The sequence below is a fragment of the Pollachius pollachius genome (assembly GCF_949987615.1).
Source record: "Pollachius pollachius genome assembly, chromosome: 20".
NCBI lineage: Eukaryota > Metazoa > Chordata > Actinopteri > Gadiformes > Gadidae > Pollachius > Pollachius pollachius.
Window position 1 is genome coordinate 7,361,875 of NC_136953.1, and position 17,309 is coordinate 7,379,183.

Genomic DNA, 17,309 nt, shown 5'->3' on the forward strand with positions numbered 1-17,309 from the left:
TAACATGCAATAATAACATGTATGTGTCTATATTTATAACACTGATGATAGAGAGCCATTTTTTAAATAAAATGCAAAGAAGGTTGTAGTAAATATTCAGTCTTTTTATTAGGTCTATATTTGACCTTGCAGTCCGCAGCAATAAAGCTAGTCAGGAACATGTCCTTAACTAAGTCGCTTAAAAGTTGGTATGTTATACATACTTGTTCACTAATGTTGTTTTTTTTGCTTGTAAAAGGACAATATAGGATGGAGTTAGTTGTATAGTATTCGTATTTGTTAACCCCAAATGTATTTTTTTTAATGAGGTTTACAAGGTGTGTTAATACTGATCAATCTTTTAAATGATAGTCGTGTAATAAAGCTGTCCCATCTCTTGGCTATCTGCGCGTCGCCTGTATTTCCTGACGTATTCGCTAGAGAGCAGTCGAGACCCAGATACTATTTCCGGTACGTCATCATTTTGTGCCTACCAACAGCGACCAGCACTCGATTCTGTCCTGTATATTTGTCTACAACGGGACCAACTCCAGCGTTTCATCCGCAATAAACGATCTCGTTCAATAACTTAACGTGTGCACAAGGTAAGAACGATAGTGGTTATAATTATGTTCATGTCTATCTTGTCTGATTATCAGCCCATGGCCAGGTTTAGCCTTAGCTGTGGCTATGGTTAGCTTCACAGGGTAGCTATTGGACCATTCAGTCGTCTGACAGATGCATTCATTCAAGGTGGCTGACAGTGAATTCAGATGCGTTTCATTAAGGAGCACGTAGGGGTCAGGGGTCATCGTGCTCTCGGATGCCTGCAAGTAAAGCAGCAGACATTGGGGAATCGATCCCAGAACCTTTCAGCACGGTGTCAGCACCCTTACCACTACATTAAATTGTGTGTATGTTAACTTGAACATTATGTGGAAATGACAGAATTCAAGAGTTGCAATGTTGTGTTATGGACTACTCAAATTATGTTAGAGAATAACCTCACACCAAATAAAGGGTTATTCGTTGTCCGACACGGGTGACAGTGTTGCATGGTTTACGTTTGTTCTAACATGACAGCTTCCTAGATCCGTGTATTGACATGAGTCACAATATATGCGTAATGTATATCTGCATTTTATTTTATTTTATTGACATTTCAAGAATTCAAATGAAGAACTTTCTCCCCTTCACATACTCTAACAATCTATGGTGTGTCTGACAACTGAAAGATGATGTGTCAAAACAAATAACTCTTTCGTGTAATGTTTTCAGGTATACGGGCTATTGCTGGCTTTATTGATGGCTTCGCCCGGGGGTCAAGGTGGAGGAGGGGGAGGAGCTCTGTCCACTAGGGGAGGAGCCGGCGTCCGCAGGATGAAATGGGCTCTGGAGCTGAGCATGGGCAACGCGCGGTAAGCACATATTTTACACAGTTAAACACAGTCTATAAACACTAATTTTCTAGAACAAAGACTATTGTTCACAGATTTTATCCACTGAGGTACATCGTAAAGACACAGTCTACAGTTAACGCATTTTATACATTAAAGTCTATGGCTAACACATTTTTATACAGTCTATGGCTTAATCTATCCACTAGCGACATCCCTGGTGGGCGACTCCACCCCAGCCCTATAGCTTGTCTGCTGATATATGTGGTCTCACCCAGCAGTGTTGGGGAGTAACGGATTACATGTACCGGCGTTACGTATTCAGAATACAAATTATAAGTAACTGTATTCTGTTACAGTTACAATTTAAATAGTTGGTATTTAGAATACAGTTACGTTGTTGAAATCAATGGATTACATGACAATACTTCTCTGTTTCACGATTTTATTCGTGCTTTCATACCAACGGCATTTAGTGCGCACTAAATGAGTTTGGTTCGGTGCGTTGGTGTGAATGCAACCACCTCACTTTGATGAGCAAAGAGGAGACAGCATGTCTATTGGATATTTGGACGGACACCCACATAAAACGTATGCTTGAAAACTAGGGCTGTAACGATATGCGTATCAAAACCGAAATCGCGACACTCAAAGCCACGAACCTGTCTCGCGGTGTGAGAAGGCAGAAGCGCGACACGCCCTTTCTAACTCCCATTTTCCTTCCAGTCCAGATCCAGCCACGTGATATGAGCTGTTAGTGCCAGGGTTTCCGTTGTCCGGTAATAGAAAAATTAAATGTCAAATTTGACAAAATTGTATCCCTCCGGTCAAATTGTCAGATTGAAATTTGCCAATAATCGCTGTGATGACAGCGCTCCGTGGCTACGGAGGATTGCATATCTCCACAGCCTGCGATGTCCTCATATGCGATATGAATGACATTTATCCAGAGTGGGCCAAGCGCGCAAAAATAGCCTGTGTGATCCCTGTCTCTAGTGTTTTGTGTGTTTTGACCGGCAGTTGGTCTGCTTACATGTCAAAATGAAGCAGCCACCAATTATTGACAGGCTGGGTACTTTATTCTTATACACAACCGGACTTGTTTGTTTCTTCACTAGACTGACACACACACACACGCTACCGCTCGCTCTCCTCGCTCGTCCACTCGCTGACGTCACACACACAGGCACACAGCCATTCTCGCACACACACATTCGCTACTCGTAACACTATGCCTCGTTATTGTGAATCAGACGTTCATGTTTTTTCCCATCTATTTGAAAGTTAGGCTATTAAACATGTTTCATTCTATACGGCCTGATTATGTCATTATTTAAGCTACATAGCCTAATAAGAAGTGATAATAGGATACTTGACCGAAAACGAAACCTATGCAGGTCACTTTGCCCGGCACCGTTTTTTCTAACGGAATTTGACATTAATATTTTCAAATACTTAAACCACAAAACTAGTTGAGGGCTTCTGCCTACCTGCCAGCATCCTCCAACTGCAATCTTTGGTTATTTATTTATTAATTTTGCTATACTTTAATAGTATTCTTCTGTTCAGTGTTCCAAATTATTTGTTATTAAATATTACATTAAGTTAATTGTTGTACAAGTGTTGTTGAAATAAAATGCTTTTTAAATTTCAAAAAATCATGGGATGTATCGAACTGTGGGTCAAAAATCGTGATACAAACCGAATCGTGAGTTGGTGTATCGTTACAGCCCTATTGAAAACAAAAATAAAAATGCCATTTAACACATTCAGCATCAGGATGAGGGAGAAGGAGTTCGACCGGTCCGCAACTGTATGAAACAAATCATCATCAGCACAACGAGTGCAGCCCGCTGGATATCCAGGAGTATTAACTTTCACAGACGCTTTCCCCCACTTTTTTATCCCTACTGTTTTTCCCCGCCCCAGACCTTTGCGTCCAATGATTTAACGACCTTTGCACACATGTGTGTTGTTGACAAATTCTGAGACTGTTGCGATTGCAATGTGAAAAGGAACCGCACGAAACCAAAAAATATATATTTAGGGCATGTGAATCTTGCTCTCTCTCTCTCTCTCTCTCTCTCTCTCTCTCTCTCTCTCTCTCTCTCTCTCTCTCTCTCTCTCTCTCTCTCTCTCTCTCTCTCTCTCTCTCTCTCTCTCTGTGCGTCTAATATAACCCCTCTGCACTTAGCTAAGTAAAAAAATGTAATAGCAAATTCTGTACAGAAACAGAATATTTTATGTTTATCTATTTTCCCACTTTTAACAGCTGAGTAAATAAAGGAACTCAGTTCCTTTTATTTATTCAGCTGTTAAAGCTTAACACTAATTAAAGACTGTTAAAACTTAAGACTAACTTTCCCTTTTCAGTTACTGAAAAGGGAAAGTTAGTCTTATCTTTTGCATAAACATTATCAGGGGCGTAGCCACAGGGGGTGCAGTCAGAGGGTGGCCACTCCGCTGGCCACCCGAGTCTGGAAAAAAAAAAACGTTTATTCAATCCATTGTTTATGGCCTGACGGGCTGCGGGAAAACGGCCGCTCTGAGTCACCCGGTGTGTGAGTTAAATGGACGTTTTTTGACAATCAAGTGCCACCCTAAATAAAAGACTGGCCCGAGCTGCCCTTATAGTCTTTGTTCCCCTACAGCAAATTATTTAATAAAGTGCACTTTCAGGGAGACTTGGGCCTAACACATTCAGCCAGTTGGAATAGAAGAACACACCAGCATAGGCCTGTTTAGGTAGCAGGATTTGATGCCCCATTCCTACGCTTAAAAAATGCAATTCAATGTGGAAGTAATCCAAATACTCAGATTGAGTGATGTAACGGAATATGTTACACATTAATTTTCTGGGCATGTATTCTGTAACTGGATACATTTTGAAAGTATCCTTCCCAACACTGTCAGCCAGTAATAAGAACCCGTGTCCTTTAGATACACTAGATCGTTAGTCACACATTGTCCAACTGGAGGTTATCAATGCAAATCAGCAGGACTGACGATTAACAAAGACTGCAACTTTTGTAACGTTTCAAATGGTGTGTGTGTGTGTGCAGGAGCCGTGTGGACCGGCAGGGAGGCCAGGGGGACGTGGTGTATCCTATCGGCTACTCTGAGAAGCCTGTCCCGGACAACAGCATCCAGGAGACGGACAAGAACCTGGTGGAGAAGGTACTATCCTCCCACTGCCTTGCAACAGTCACGGTGACGATAGTGGTCAGATCAGGGGAAGGAGTGTATGCGTAGGCAACAGTTGGGGGGTGGATTAAATTTGGTTCATGTAAACACATTTGTTGATGTTATGTTGTTTTACGGTCAATGATTTAAAATTTGGTTTAATTATTTTCAAATTGTATTTTCTCTCTCTCTCTCTCTCTCTCTCTCTCTCTCTCTCTCTCTCTCTCTCTCTCTCTCTCTCTCTCTCTCTCTCTCTCTCTCTCTCTTTCCCCGCCCCCCCTGCAGCGCTGCTGGGACGTGGCCCTGGGGCCCCTGAAGCAGATCCCCATGAACCTGTTCATCATGTACATGTCGGGGAACACCATCTCCATCTTCCCCATCATGATGGTCTGCATGATGGCCTGGAGGCCCATCCAGGCCCTCATGTCCATGTCTGCCAGTGAGTACTGACCCAGCCGTCCGCCCAGGTGGGACCCCTCCTACCTGGGGCCCCGCGTCCGGCCGGGTCTAGCTGGACCCCTATGTGTAGCCATAGATCTGCTTTAGGTCAGGGGATGGATGGATGATAACTAGACAGGTAAACGGTGGCTGTATGCAAGAATAATAGATGGATAGGTCTGATGATCCTGTGTGTAAATGGTATAGATCAGTTTATGGATGTAGGATACATGGATTCTAGGTGTATTGTGTGTGTATGAAAATTAGTAATTATTGGATTTAATGCTTACAATATAAATGAATGTTAATGTGTGTTACTATTAGTAAATGTATAGATGTACCTTTTTAGATTAATGAATATTAACCCGTGTGACTATGAATAAATTTATAGATGCACTCTTTTATAGATGAATTAATATTAACCTGTGTGACTATGAATAAATGTATAGATGCACCCTTTTATATATATGAATGAATGTTGACGTGTGTTCCTGCGTCCCTCAGCCTTCAAGCTGCTGGAGAGCTCCAGCCAGCAGTGGCTTCAGGGGCTGGTCTACCTTGTGGGGAACCTCCTGGGCTCAGCATTGGCTATATACAAGTGTCAATCAATGGGACTGCTGCCAACACACTCGTCGGATTGGCTGGCCTTCATAGAACCGCCTCTGGTAAAACTGACATTCAGATTTGAGTCATTTTGAAAAAGATAAATAGAAGGAATATAGATAGAAGAAATGCTGCACAATGTATCTGAGTTCAACGATTCATTTCATATATTATGATTTCAGTGTATGGAGAACCGCCATGGTTACGTACTGTGTCAAGTATGAATAAGTGGTAGATGTAGAGGCTAATCCAATGTATTGATCTGTGGTCTCTCTCCACAGAGAATGGAAATGATGGGTGGAGGAATGGTGCTGTAAGGAACACACCACATCCATACACATACACTTACTCACTCAATGAACACAAACAGGAAAAACAAACACACACCTGTTTGTGCTTGTACCGTTACTGGAAGATCAACATGGACATCGGATTCAAGAGGCCAAGACCCCGGTCTTAATTGGGCCCAGCTTTCTGCTATAAAAGCGCCAGTTTCACAATAATGCACCATAACTAAAACTACCACCTTTGTGGAACCTGTTGAATGTGTGTTTTGTAGTTAGTTTTACTCCATGATGGTATTGACAGAAAGTATGATTTTGGGTGTTTTATTTTGTTTTTTGAAATACCATTTTTCAATTTAAAGTTTTCAGCTTTCTCTTCATTTGAAATCTATTGTGTCAGCAGGTATGTGTGCGTCATGCTGTCTAACCATCATAACTAACCTATGTCTTTCTAAAGAAAAAAAAGTTTCAATGACATTTTTATTTATAACGACTAGCCGTATGATAATTCTTTCTCAAATAAAATGTTTGAAATTATTTAAAATGATTGAGTCTCCCGAGTTAGTTTTTCATTTCAGCAAAACATTTAATGGTGTTTAATTCAGAAGGATATTGGTTGAAATGTGAGATCTATCTAGAGTATCTGTTCATATATATGGAACACATTTATCTCATGGTCAGTGTCTCCCACATGTTAAGGGCCTTGGGTCCTCAGGAAAGGGGCTAGATTTGAGCATTATATTTTATTATTGGTTGTTCAGGTTCACTTCCATGATCAATGTGGAGTTTTGGAGACACGGGAAAATTGGAATGCAGCCCTATGGCATTACGGTGTGTGTGTGTGTGTGTGTGTGTTAGGGAGTGGGAGAGTGTTTGAGAGGGTGTGTGTGTGAGAGCGAGAAAAAGGGAGGGAGAGTGCGTTTGGGTAGTCGGTATCGCAACACCTTGGTGAGAACAACGGCTCTGGGTGGGGTAGGAGTCGAACGAGAGAATCCAGGTGGAACAAAGCCTCCTTCTCCTCAGCGGAGATAAGATATTCATATGGCTTATGAGCACAACATTAGGGAAGCATTAAGGAACACGCACTAAAAGCGGTGTCTTAAGAATGCCTAACATGAAAAGCGACTTTTAGATATTTATGTTTTGTTATGTTGTACATATCAATTTCTGGTAAATAATGGAAAAAGTTACCATTTTTCTATAATATAGAAAAACTCCCCCCAACACACGCACATACACAGGAGTGTGCGGGCGTGTTTCGAGGGATGGTTCCAGGGACCGGTCGGACCCGTAGGGTGGGCCGAGCTGTCAGATTTGGGGCGTGGCCGGCCGGGTTAAAGCGTAAGGTTTAAAGAACGATGACCTTCGCCACAGGCAGGTCTCCATGTGGTCCGTGTGTGTACGGAGGACGCTGTGTTTTTTAATCAACGGTTTTCGCTTTATTTTTCACTCGTCTTTGTCTTTTTAAAGGACAAACTTTTGGACCACGTTTTACGCCACCGTATTTTTGTTGTCACGTTTGGGTTTCACCGGTTCGCACGCGCTACACGTCGCGTCCGCCAGGCAGGCACTCAGTGCGCACTTGTTTCAGTCGCAGTTCAGAGCAGCCACACGCAATACCTGGAATATCACCAACAGGGGTAAGTGTTTGGACTCCTTCTTCGCGCCAGTCTTCGCCCTATATATGTTTTAATGATCCTCATTGACTTTGTCTGTTCTTAATTGTCATTAAGGTTGTTTTTTTTTGTAGTCGCTATGGAGAAAAGGGACGGCCACGCCGCCACCACCGAGTACCCCCATCCGTTCGTTCACCGGGTGACGCTGCCCACGGCCCACCGGATCAAGGTAAGCACAGGACCGCTCTTATTGTGGCGGTAGAGGGTGGGTCAACCAATGTCGTACTTACACTCCCCCCCCGAGCTGTCCCGGTGTGTCTGAACTAAAGAGATGAGCTGTTGCACATACTGGCAATACTCGTTTTGCAAGAAATTGGATTAATCAACCTGGTTTGCACCTTTTTCTTCATATTTAAACAATGACCTGATTCGCAAACATGACGTGATCTTCTGCACAGGTTTTAAACCACAGGTTTTGAAATCGTAAAACTAGGAACCTTTACATAAGGAGGCTCTGCAGGAATGCTTTCTAATGCTATTCTCGTGTCTCTCTACCCCCGGCACCAGGGTATTATTTTGGGCAGCGTGCTGTTCCCGCTCCGCTTGGCTCTCGTTGTCCTGTTATTCCTGCTCATGTGGCCGATAGCAATGCTGCGAACGGCCGGCCTGTCCGAGGAGGAGCTGTCGCGGCCCATCCGTGGCTGGCGGCGCTGGCTGCTCCACGCGATGATGTTGAGCATCAACCGGGTCATGTTCTTCACCCTGGGCTTCGTGTGGATCGAGGTGAAGGGTCGGCGCGCTGACGTGAAAGAGGCCCCAGCGCTCGTGGTGGCGCCCCACAGCTCTTTCCTGGACATGGTGATCCTGATGCCCACCCAGCTGCCCACCGTGGTGTCTCGCTCCGAGAACGTCCACCTGCCCGTCATCGGAGGTAAGGCCACGGGTCTCGTTTGGGTTTGGGTTTGGGGTGGGTTGGCCTTTGTTTGGGTCTGGGTTTGGTTGGGGTCGGCTCCGGCTATTGGTCTGGTCTTCTTCTGGTCACGTGCTAGTCTAATCCTGGACTGGTCCAAGTCGAGGTCTTCGGGACTCAAACGGGGTTGCTTTGCCCCACTCAGGTGGGACCACCTTTTGTATGCATACAAGCATACAAAAGTTTGAAAAAGTTCTGGCTGAATGGGGAAGATAGAGATAGATATTAGGGATGGTTTGCTAAGGGAGCGGGTTGCATCACTGACCTCATCCCCAGACTAGTCCATCTAGCTGCACCTTTATTGAGTCACAATTTATTGGTGGCCAAAGTGAGTGTTAATTGGGCAACTTGACAGCAAGTGGAAGGGGTGACAAAGGGCAGGTCAGGAGTTCCCAGCAGGAACCGAGAACCCAAGAGCAGGACTTCCTTGTTTTGGAGAGGAAATTATCTGTTTAGGACGAGTTGTAATGGGGACTGACCCCGGTTCAGTCTCGGGAGCAGGAGAGTCTCGTCTGGTGACTGGTGGGACTCAATCCCCCCCAATATCCCCCGGTCTACCTGTAGGCATCCTAGAGCAAGATGACCCATACCTTAGGGGATGAATGATTATTCATGAAGAGTTATGCATGTGTGCAGGTATGCAAACCTCAACACAAACACACCAGCTCAAACACAAACAGACACACACACACACAATTCCTCGGGGGTAAATACTGTCCACACAGCTGAAGGGAGGAAAACTAAAACATGCAAATAATGCTGAAGTTAAACATTCTCTCTCACGCTCTGCCTAACCTCTCCATTCCCCCTCTCTGTGCCCCTGTCTGTCTCTCCCTCTCTGTGCCCCTGTCTGTCTCTCCCTATCTGTGCCCCTGTCTGTCCCTCTATCCGTCTCTCTAGCTGTCTCTCCCCCAGTCTCTCTCCCCTCTCTCTCCCCGTCTTCCTGGGCTGGTCTTCCTCTGTGGTTTATTGAACATGTTGCGTAACGTGTGTTGTTGTGTTCCCAGCCCTCCTGGGGTTCAACCAGTCTGTGGTGGTCAGCCGTAAGGACCCAGAGTCCAGGAAGAAGGCTGTGACCCAGATCAAGGAGAGGCTCACCTCCAATGGATACTGGCCTCAGGTGAGCACCGGCCCGTCTGTCTCTGCTGTCCATCTGTCTCCGCTGCCCGTCTGTCTCCGCTGCCCCTCTGTCTCCGCTGCCTGTCTGTCTCCGCTGCCTGTCTGTCTCCGCTGCCTGTCTGTCTCCGCTGCCCGTCTGTCTCCGCTGCCCGTCTGTCTCTGCTGCCCGTCTGTCTCTGCTGCCCGTCTGTCTCTGCTGCCCGTCTGTCTCCGCTGCCTGTCTGTCTCCCCTGCCCGTCTGTCTCCGCTGCCTGTCTGTCTCTACTATCTGTCGGTCTCCGCTGCCTGTCTGTCTCCGCTGCCTGTCTGTCTCCACTGCCGGTCTTCAATACCTGGCTATCTGTCTCTACCACCTGTTTTTCTCTACTCTACCACCTGCCTGTCTCTACTCTATTACCTGTCTCCCCCCCGCAACTGTCTGTCTCTACTCTATTACCTGTCTCCCCCCCGCAACTGTCTGTCTCTACTCTACCGTCTGTCTGTCTCTCTACCACCTGTCTGTCTGCTGTAGTCCTGTCTAGTTGGATAGTCGTCGTGGATCCATGGGATCTTTGTGGTCACCTTTTAGAGACCTTCATCTGATCTTGGCGAACCGCTTAGTGTTTTTGTTTGTTGTTTCTCCTTGACCTCTTCTGCTAGAGTTTTGTTTGTGAAACGTAAATAGTTCTAACCTGCCAAGGTTTTGTGGCTGAATCGTACCGGGGCCATGCTAAGAATTATATGCACTCATGCTGTTTAACACTTGGATTAGAGTGTCATTCAACTAGCCTCTTTATTTTTTGGCTTTTAGTTGTTGTGTGTGGGGTTTTCAGGTGTGTGTGTGTGTGTGTGTGTGTGTGTGTGTGTGTGTGTGTGTGTGTGTGTGTGTGTGTGTGTTGTGTGTTGTGTGTTGTGTTCTTTAGATGCTGATATTTCCAGAGGGCACCACCACCAACGGGACGGTGCTCATGAAGTTCAAACCCGGTACGTTGGATCGCTTTGGACTCTGTCTCTCTCTACCGGACTCCCCTTGTCTCCCTGTTGCTCTCTCTCCCTCTCACCTTGTCCTCTCTTTCTAGCGGATCTCTCTGACTGATCTTTCCTGTCTTTTTGTCTCTCTGAAACCCCTCCCGCCCGTCTCACCAACTCATCTGAGTCCAGGTGCTTTTCTTGCGGGAGTTCCAGTCCAGCCGGTACTGCTGTCCTACCCCAACGAGCTGGTGAGAGTTCACGCTCACAGAGCACACGCCCCCCTCACACCGCCTGCTCCCCGCCACCCCTCACTTCTTTCGTCACCCACCTCACACAAGATATCAGACAGGTATCATTCATACTGCAGCAACTATCACTTGAACGACTGGAAAAACCGTCGGCCGTTTTGAACAGGTGTGAAGAACAAACTCCAATCGTTTGTTGTACCAAAAAAAACAAATTGTTGTCTAGCTTCTTGCTCCTGCTCCCGGTTAAGGACTTTCACATTGGGGAATCGTTATAATGTGTTTGCTTTTTAAGGCGAGGTCTGTTTGTCTGTCCGCTCGTGGTTGCATGTAGGTCATTGATTTATTATGGCCACACTCACTCCGGTGGAACGTCCTGTTCGCTGCTTAATCAAGCCATCTCTGTGTTGTTGCTAGGATACAATGCGCTGGACTTACAAGGGGACCACATGGTGAGTACCGTCTTCTTTGTTTCCTGTTTTCAACCTGATTTGCACAGCCTGTAAGTTGGCCTCAACGGGTTTCCACCTTAGACTGTAGGGTGTTATGATGGGCACGGTTCAAGGGCCCCTATTTTACCACCAGGTATGATTTTTGATTAACCGAGTTTACTATGTACCAACTGGTAGTCTGATCCATCCATCAGGCATAATGGTGGAAACTCCCCACTTGATGTCACAAATGGTAGATTTGATTATGGCCTCACCTGGTTGGGAGGAGCTCTTTGAGATGTCTTAATGAATATAAAGACTACACGCCCTTTTGAGTAACGACTGTAAATTAAGATATTAGGCCAGAAATATTAGCATGGGCCTGTGATTGGATGTACTACACTGACCCACCCTAGACCCTAACCAATCGGAACACCTTTTAAGGCTCCTCCCACGAGTGATTGGCTCCATCGCAGTTTGGTGTTGACAGTCTGGTTAACTCGGTGTCTTCTTATCTTTCTGCTCATCAGGGTGGAAGCCCTGTGGCACACCATGTCCCAGTTCTACACCAGGGTCACAGTCGAGGTAGGACCACACGCCGTGAGATCCCTCGTGGCATGAGATCTCATTCAGAACAAGATCTCGCCAGAGAGGAAAAGAAGTTGTCGTTTTTTTTGTACGTGGTCTGAGTGAGTGCGTCGTTGTGTTTTCCAGTACCTTCCGGTGTACACCCCCTCCCAGGAGGAAAAGGATGACCCGAACCTCTACGCCAACAACGTCCAGAAACTTATGGCCAGGTAAGACACACCACCTTTTATGACCCGAATGTGATTCAAGTCATTGTTCATCGACTCATACTTTTTTTACTCCCTGCTGTTTAATCAGCGGAAGCCATGTGTTATACTTGAGACGATGAATATGGATCATTGTAGTTTTAAATGTCTAAAATATTGTATTCGTCTTGTTTGTTGCCATGTTCGAAAAATGTGCGTGGCTAATCCCCCTCTTCTTGTAGTAGTCTGAACAATACTAGACAGAGGCGGATTTACCAAACCCCTAATTGTACCACTCTGCAGTTGTCTGGGGCTCCCGGCTACAGACTACGTGATGGAGGGCCGGGTGCCGGTCAGGAAGCTGGGGGGTCTCTCCCTCCCGGTGGAGCCCCCTGCCAAGGCAGCCCTGTCCATGCTACGACGCGATGGGTGAGTGGGTGTGGAGCTAAATGCGGAGTTCAGTTAAATGGGGGAGGAGTTGTCAGTTCCTGGTGTGATCACCGGCTGGCTGAGGATTTCAAAGAATGCAAACACTCAAAAGGTGTTTCCCTTTGGATGAAAGCGGTCAAAATGGCGCATCAGGGTTGATGTCATATCCTGCGTGGAATCAAAGGGGTTCCAAACGCCCTTTAAACCCTTCTCCTCCTCCTCCCGCCCTCAGCGTGTGCGTGGCCGAGGCCCTGGCGGCGCTGCGTGGCGTGCTGGACGCGCGTCTCTCAGGCGCCCAGGGCCTGAAGGCGGGGCCCGAGGAGCTGGCGGCCATGTTGTGTCTGGAGGAGCCTCTGACCGCCGGGCAGATCTGCGCCCTCTACACTAAGGTAAGTGGTGCTCCTCAGGGCCAGCCAGGGGCCTCACACACACACACACACACACACACACACACACACACACACACACACACACACACACACACACACACACACACACACACACACACACACACACACACACACACACACACACACACACACACACACACACACACACACACACCAGCAGGGCAATACATTTGACCTTTCAGATTCTTCAGTTCAATTCATTTTACATTTTTAGCAATGCTTTGCCCTTTTCATTCAGCTGTCACTTTATTTGTTTCCAACCATTTACATTTTCATAAATGCTGCATGCTTACATTGTTTACTCCATTTAGACTTACTCCATATCCCTTCACTTGATTTAACGTCTCTTCATGTCTTAACCTTTGTGGCTTTATTAAAAAATATTTTCAACCTCACTTTGTAGGCCTACTACAGCACTCACCGCATTTTCTGCAGGAAATGCATTTTCTAGTTGCTCCGTGTACTTTTATGTTTTAGCTCCTTTTATAAGGACGCCAGTGGGACCCCGGTATCCTAGAGGTGTTTGGTTGTACAGCACTGGTCGTGTTCAGGAGCTGTTCTTCTTTATGGATTTTACTGCTCTGACGGGTGCTCCTAAGGTGGATGTGTGGGTCTCTAAACGCCTAGGAACGACTCGTGTTATATGTTGTGTTCCGTTTGATTTCAGGACAACACGGTGGACCTCAGACACCTGTACCTGAGCCTCTCCACAGCCTCGGGCTTCACGGCGTTCAAATCCATCCTGCATGTGGCGTTCAATGTATGTTCCTCACTCACTCCTCTTGGTTTTTTTTACTAGACAATCTCTTGGTTGTTGTCCCCCAGATTTCCGAAACCTTTTATGCACACAAACCCAAGGAAATGTTTAAATAGTGATATGACTGAAATGTTGTGTGTGAAAATCACGTCACCTTTCTCTGGTGCTGTTGAAAGTCAGTTTAAGTTTCAACAAATAGTATAAAAAAAGATGTTCCCAAACTAAGTCCTTTCACAACCTGCATGTTTGTATATGTTTTAATATAAGCTGCTATGCCAATAAAAACATAGTGATGACAACAACTTGGTGCATTAATTATATTTTGATTTATCCATGTGACAAGACGCGTTGCAGCCTGTTTTTGTTGAACGCATCCTAACTTGTCTTGCAGATGTACGACCCGGAGTGCCGAGGCCACCTGCCTGCAGAGGCGCTGTCTGGCCTCATGGGGGCACTGTTGGGCGCTGCACAGCGCGACACGGCTCAGCTCTATACCGCTGCATCCAGGGATGACCAGCTTACTGAAGGTGGGTGGTCAGGTTATACTCTACAATGTAATACAAATAACGGTTGATTTTGAAGTTGATGAATTATCATGTGAAATGACCAAATCCATCTGTTCTCTTTTGAATAATGCATTAACAATATTTCTTTAGTTTAGTTTATGTTTCTCAACACTGGCAGATTTAAATATAAATGTACATCATATGGGCATAAATAATATAAATAAATAATACATTTTGGACTTTTCCATAAACCTGTTAAAAAAATGTCATGGACCGTTTCGGTCATCTCAAATAAAACCGGTGGTTAGAGACTAACAGTATGTTGGGTCTTCATATCCCTTTCAGAGGATCTGCTGAGAGTGCTCACAACCCACCCGACCTATCAGGTGGTGGTAAACCAATACCTGAAGCCTGCGGAGGCGGGCTCTCCGCCACCATGCTCCTCCTCCACCAATGGGAAGGTGGTCAACAACAACAGAAACATGTCCAACGGCAACACGACTCCCTCGTCCAATAAGAAGACAGATTGAGGCGTGTGTGTTCGGGGCATCTTGCGAGTGCCTTTTGTGATCAGTTTTTCGTGCTAGGCAATAGGTCTGTTGCTAAGCGAGTCCTGTGACTTCCTAGGGTACATTCTGCTCAAACCCAACTCTGGGCTTTGTAGAAATAGTTTATTTTCTCCTGAAGTGCAATAATGTTTCAGCAAAGCTGTGAAGGAGTTATGCAGATTTATTTTAAATGTTTTGTTAATACATAAAACTATTTTTATGTTGGAAGGAATCTGACTTTTTAATGAAAAGCCATAAAGTCTGTTTACTAAATGCTCCAATCATAAGCTGATGTATATTCAGTGACTTCCACAGGGCCAAAAAGGGAAACATTGTGTCGCTATAGTGTAAATCATTTTTATATTTTCTTTACCTCGTTGGCGGCTTGCGTGCATGTGTGTGTTGAATCCATTGTTGTTTGATACCGTTTTATGTACAATAAGTGTTTTTTGTATGCATATTAATATATTTTTACATTCAACCTATTAAACTGTGAATCTTAAATTATATACACACGTCTAGCGGTCTCCTCATTTTATTGGCGTTACAAAAATGTCTCAAAAGGGCATCTCATGTAAAGGCAGGCATACCCACACCATCCTTCGCTCTAAGCACCGCCCTTCTGATCTACTGCCTTCTTAACCCTCCAATGTCTCCTCCCAACCGATGACCTCGGCTTACCCTAGATGAGAGATCTTCCACCTCGTTGGCTAACTTCGGCTGCACCTTCTCTTTTCCCATCTTGGGAATCTGTCACGCTCTCTGGCGGTTCCCTCCCGTCCCTCGGCTACTCGGTTACACATTGCTCGCTGCACTTTTCCCGGTCAGGATTCGGTTTCCTCGAGCCCTCTCGGTCTTCCTCCCCATCGACCCTTCCCCTTCTTGATCTTTTTGTCGGACTCGGGGTCTTTTCCTTTTCGTCTTCGTCATACATTTGACAGATCCTTCGTTCCCTCACGGGACTCTGTTGGAACGGGACGATGTCGCCGTTGTCTTTCACTGCGAGTCCCCTTGACCTTTTCCTCGGACTTTCCTCATTCTCATCTTCCTTCCTCTTGTCGTCCGTCGGACCATTCCTTAGTTCACCCGCGGGACTTGGTGGGGGCGTGACGGGGGCGTCCTGATTCGCCGGATCTCTTTTCACCCGTCTCGTTGACCTCGGCGTGTGCAGACCTGGCGTGTCGGACAACGCAGTTATCTCTCTGGTTCCGGAGCCTTCTTTCCCCAGAGCGGTGGTCCTCCGTCTGGGCGGCTTCAGGGGGCTCAGTGTTTTGCTTCGGTTCCTCAGCCTGGGGCTGGCCCTGGGAGCCTTCTCGGATGTCATTGCCATCTCCCTCTCCTCTGTTTTACTCTTATCCAAATTTTCCATTCTCTGTTTGGGCGTTAAACCTGACTTTTCCATCACTAGAGTTTTAGCCCTTAAATCTCTGAGTGTGAAATTGTAAATTGCCCTTTCCTTCTCCTTCTCTATCGGGAGTTGATGTTTCTTCATTCTGGTCAGATGGATTGACCCTGGATTAACACAAGGGATTGCCTTGGGACATAATTCGGGGCCTGAGAAAAGGCCCCGAAGGCTCTTCCTCGGCCTCCCTTGCAGGGATTTATCTGGGGTTTTGTGGCTGCTTGCCTCTCCTGGAGCTTGTGCGTTTTCTTGTCTTTGCTTGTTGTCTTCCAGAAGAAGACTTGCAGTCCCGTTTTTGCCTGAGGATGATGATGTTGTTGTCTTGAACTGCAGAGTCAACCTTGGACTACATCTTCTATTAGTACTACAGTTGTTGGATGTCTGACAATTCTGATGGATTTTAAGATTACTAGGTCTGGTCACGGCCTCTAACGTTCCTCCTTCGTCTAGTGGCCAAAGCCTTCTGCTTATTTTCCGTAACAATTTACCTCTTTTTATTGGGCTGGAAATCTTAATTCGGTCCTCCTTCCTTTGACTTTCATTTCCCTCTCTCACGGAACGCGATGGGGACAGGATGGGACCGCCCTTCCAAGCGGCTACCTCATGTGTTTCAAATGCCTGTGCACTTGCATATGTGTCCCCTGCGAAAGTCTCTTTCTCTGCTCCCACCTCCTCCCTACCTTCAGAACTACTGCTTCTCCTCCTCGCTCCGGTCAGGGGTCCAGAAGGGAAACTGCCTGGGATCATGTCAAGGTCGATGGGCATGGCCTGTTCCCCCAGTGAGGGGGATGAAGCCACCGGCGCCTGCTGGTTTTCTGGATGCACAATGCCATGCTCAGAAGTCAATGTGTCATCGGCTGGTGGTTGCTGCGTATACATTGTTGCACTGCACCCCTCGGAGGGTCCGGTAGAATCTGTGGACGCAGGTCGACTCTCGAGGTAGCCTGGGCATGACGAGGCGGCGTCATGCACTTCTTCACTGCGAACCACAAGAACGGCTTTGTCTTCAGGTTTCACCAGCTGGCGATCTACAGACACATATTCTGCGTTATCAGCGATGTCCAATGGGGGGAGGCCGGTGACATCGACCTGAAAATCTAATTCGAGGAAGGCTTTGGTTGCGTTCACACTCATGTTCTCTAATAGGGCGTCAGCTTCACCATCCACATGCAGAGTGGCCGTGCCTCTTGCGCCATCCGAATATCGATCCTTGGGTGAGGCAGAACTCTGAGCAAGATCCCATGGTTCCCCATCTCTCCAGCTGGGCA

General features: G+C 46.3%; 3 protein-coding genes across 4 annotated transcripts in view; all 3 read left to right on the forward strand.

Annotated features, from left to right (window-relative positions):
• cyld3 (cylindromatosis (turban tumor syndrome) 3) overlaps window positions 1-383 on the forward strand; it is an 8,958-nt gene extending 8,575 nt beyond the window's left edge. The window contains exon 17 of the mRNA XM_079758341.1: window positions 1-383. This exon is cut by the window's left edge and continues 340 nt beyond it. The gene's annotated coding sequence lies outside the window, so the exon portion shown is untranslated.
• A 77-nt stretch (window positions 384-460) lies between these two features.
• Window positions 461-6,431, forward strand: emc4 (ER membrane protein complex subunit 4). Its single transcript, XM_079758353.1, has 6 exons — window positions 461-584; window positions 1,258-1,397; window positions 4,439-4,553; window positions 4,845-4,998; window positions 5,502-5,662; window positions 5,882-6,431. The coding sequence occupies exons 2-6, from the start codon at window positions 1,285-1,287 to the stop codon at window positions 5,915-5,917; spliced, it is 579 nt and encodes a 192-aa protein (XP_079614479.1). The 5' UTR covers window positions 461-584; window positions 1,258-1,284; the 3' UTR covers window positions 5,918-6,431.
• Window positions 6,432-7,246: 815 nt separating this feature from the next.
• Window positions 7,247-15,115, forward strand: lpcat4 (lysophosphatidylcholine acyltransferase 4). 2 transcript variants are annotated; one of them, XM_079758350.1, is made up of 14 exons: window positions 7,247-7,524; window positions 7,618-7,729; window positions 8,068-8,431; window positions 9,478-9,590; window positions 10,492-10,552; window positions 10,730-10,788; window positions 11,203-11,237; window positions 11,747-11,801; window positions 11,931-12,013; window positions 12,293-12,418; window positions 12,651-12,807; window positions 13,496-13,588; window positions 13,977-14,112; window positions 14,437-15,115. In XM_079758350.1, the coding sequence occupies exons 2-14, from the start codon at window positions 7,640-7,642 to the stop codon at window positions 14,619-14,621; spliced, it is 1,557 nt and encodes a 518-aa protein (XP_079614476.1). In that variant the 5' UTR covers window positions 7,247-7,524; window positions 7,618-7,639; the 3' UTR covers window positions 14,622-15,115. The 2 variants fall into 2 exon arrangements, with proteins under 2 accessions (XP_079614476.1, XP_079614475.1); XM_079758349.1 differs by having other exon boundaries at window positions 7,635-7,729.
• The last annotated feature ends 2,194 nt before the right edge of the window (window positions 15,116-17,309 follow it).

Excerpts from the sequence above, each read along its gene's own strand:
- emc4 (XM_079758353.1), top strand. The coding sequence starts at position 1,285 with ATGGCTTCGCCCGGGGGTCAAGGTGGAGGAGGGGGAGGAGCTCTGTCC. Across the intron at positions 4,554-4,844 it reads ACAAGAACCTGGTGGAGAAG|CGCTGCTGGGACGTGGCCCT; the intron begins GTACTATCCTCC and ends CCCCCCCTGCAG. Across the intron at positions 4,999-5,501 it reads CCTCATGTCCATGTCTGCCA|CCTTCAAGCTGCTGGAGAGC; the intron begins GTGAGTACTGAC and ends TGCGTCCCTCAG.
- lpcat4 (XM_079758350.1), top strand. The coding sequence starts at position 7,640 with ATGGAGAAAAGGGACGGCCACGCCGCCACCACCGAGTACCCCCATCCG. Across the intron at positions 8,432-9,477 it reads CCACCTGCCCGTCATCGGAG|CCCTCCTGGGGTTCAACCAG; the intron begins GTAAGGCCACGG and ends TTGTGTTCCCAG. Across the intron at positions 9,591-10,491 it reads CCAATGGATACTGGCCTCAG|ATGCTGATATTTCCAGAGGG; the intron begins GTGAGCACCGGC and ends TGTGTTCTTTAG.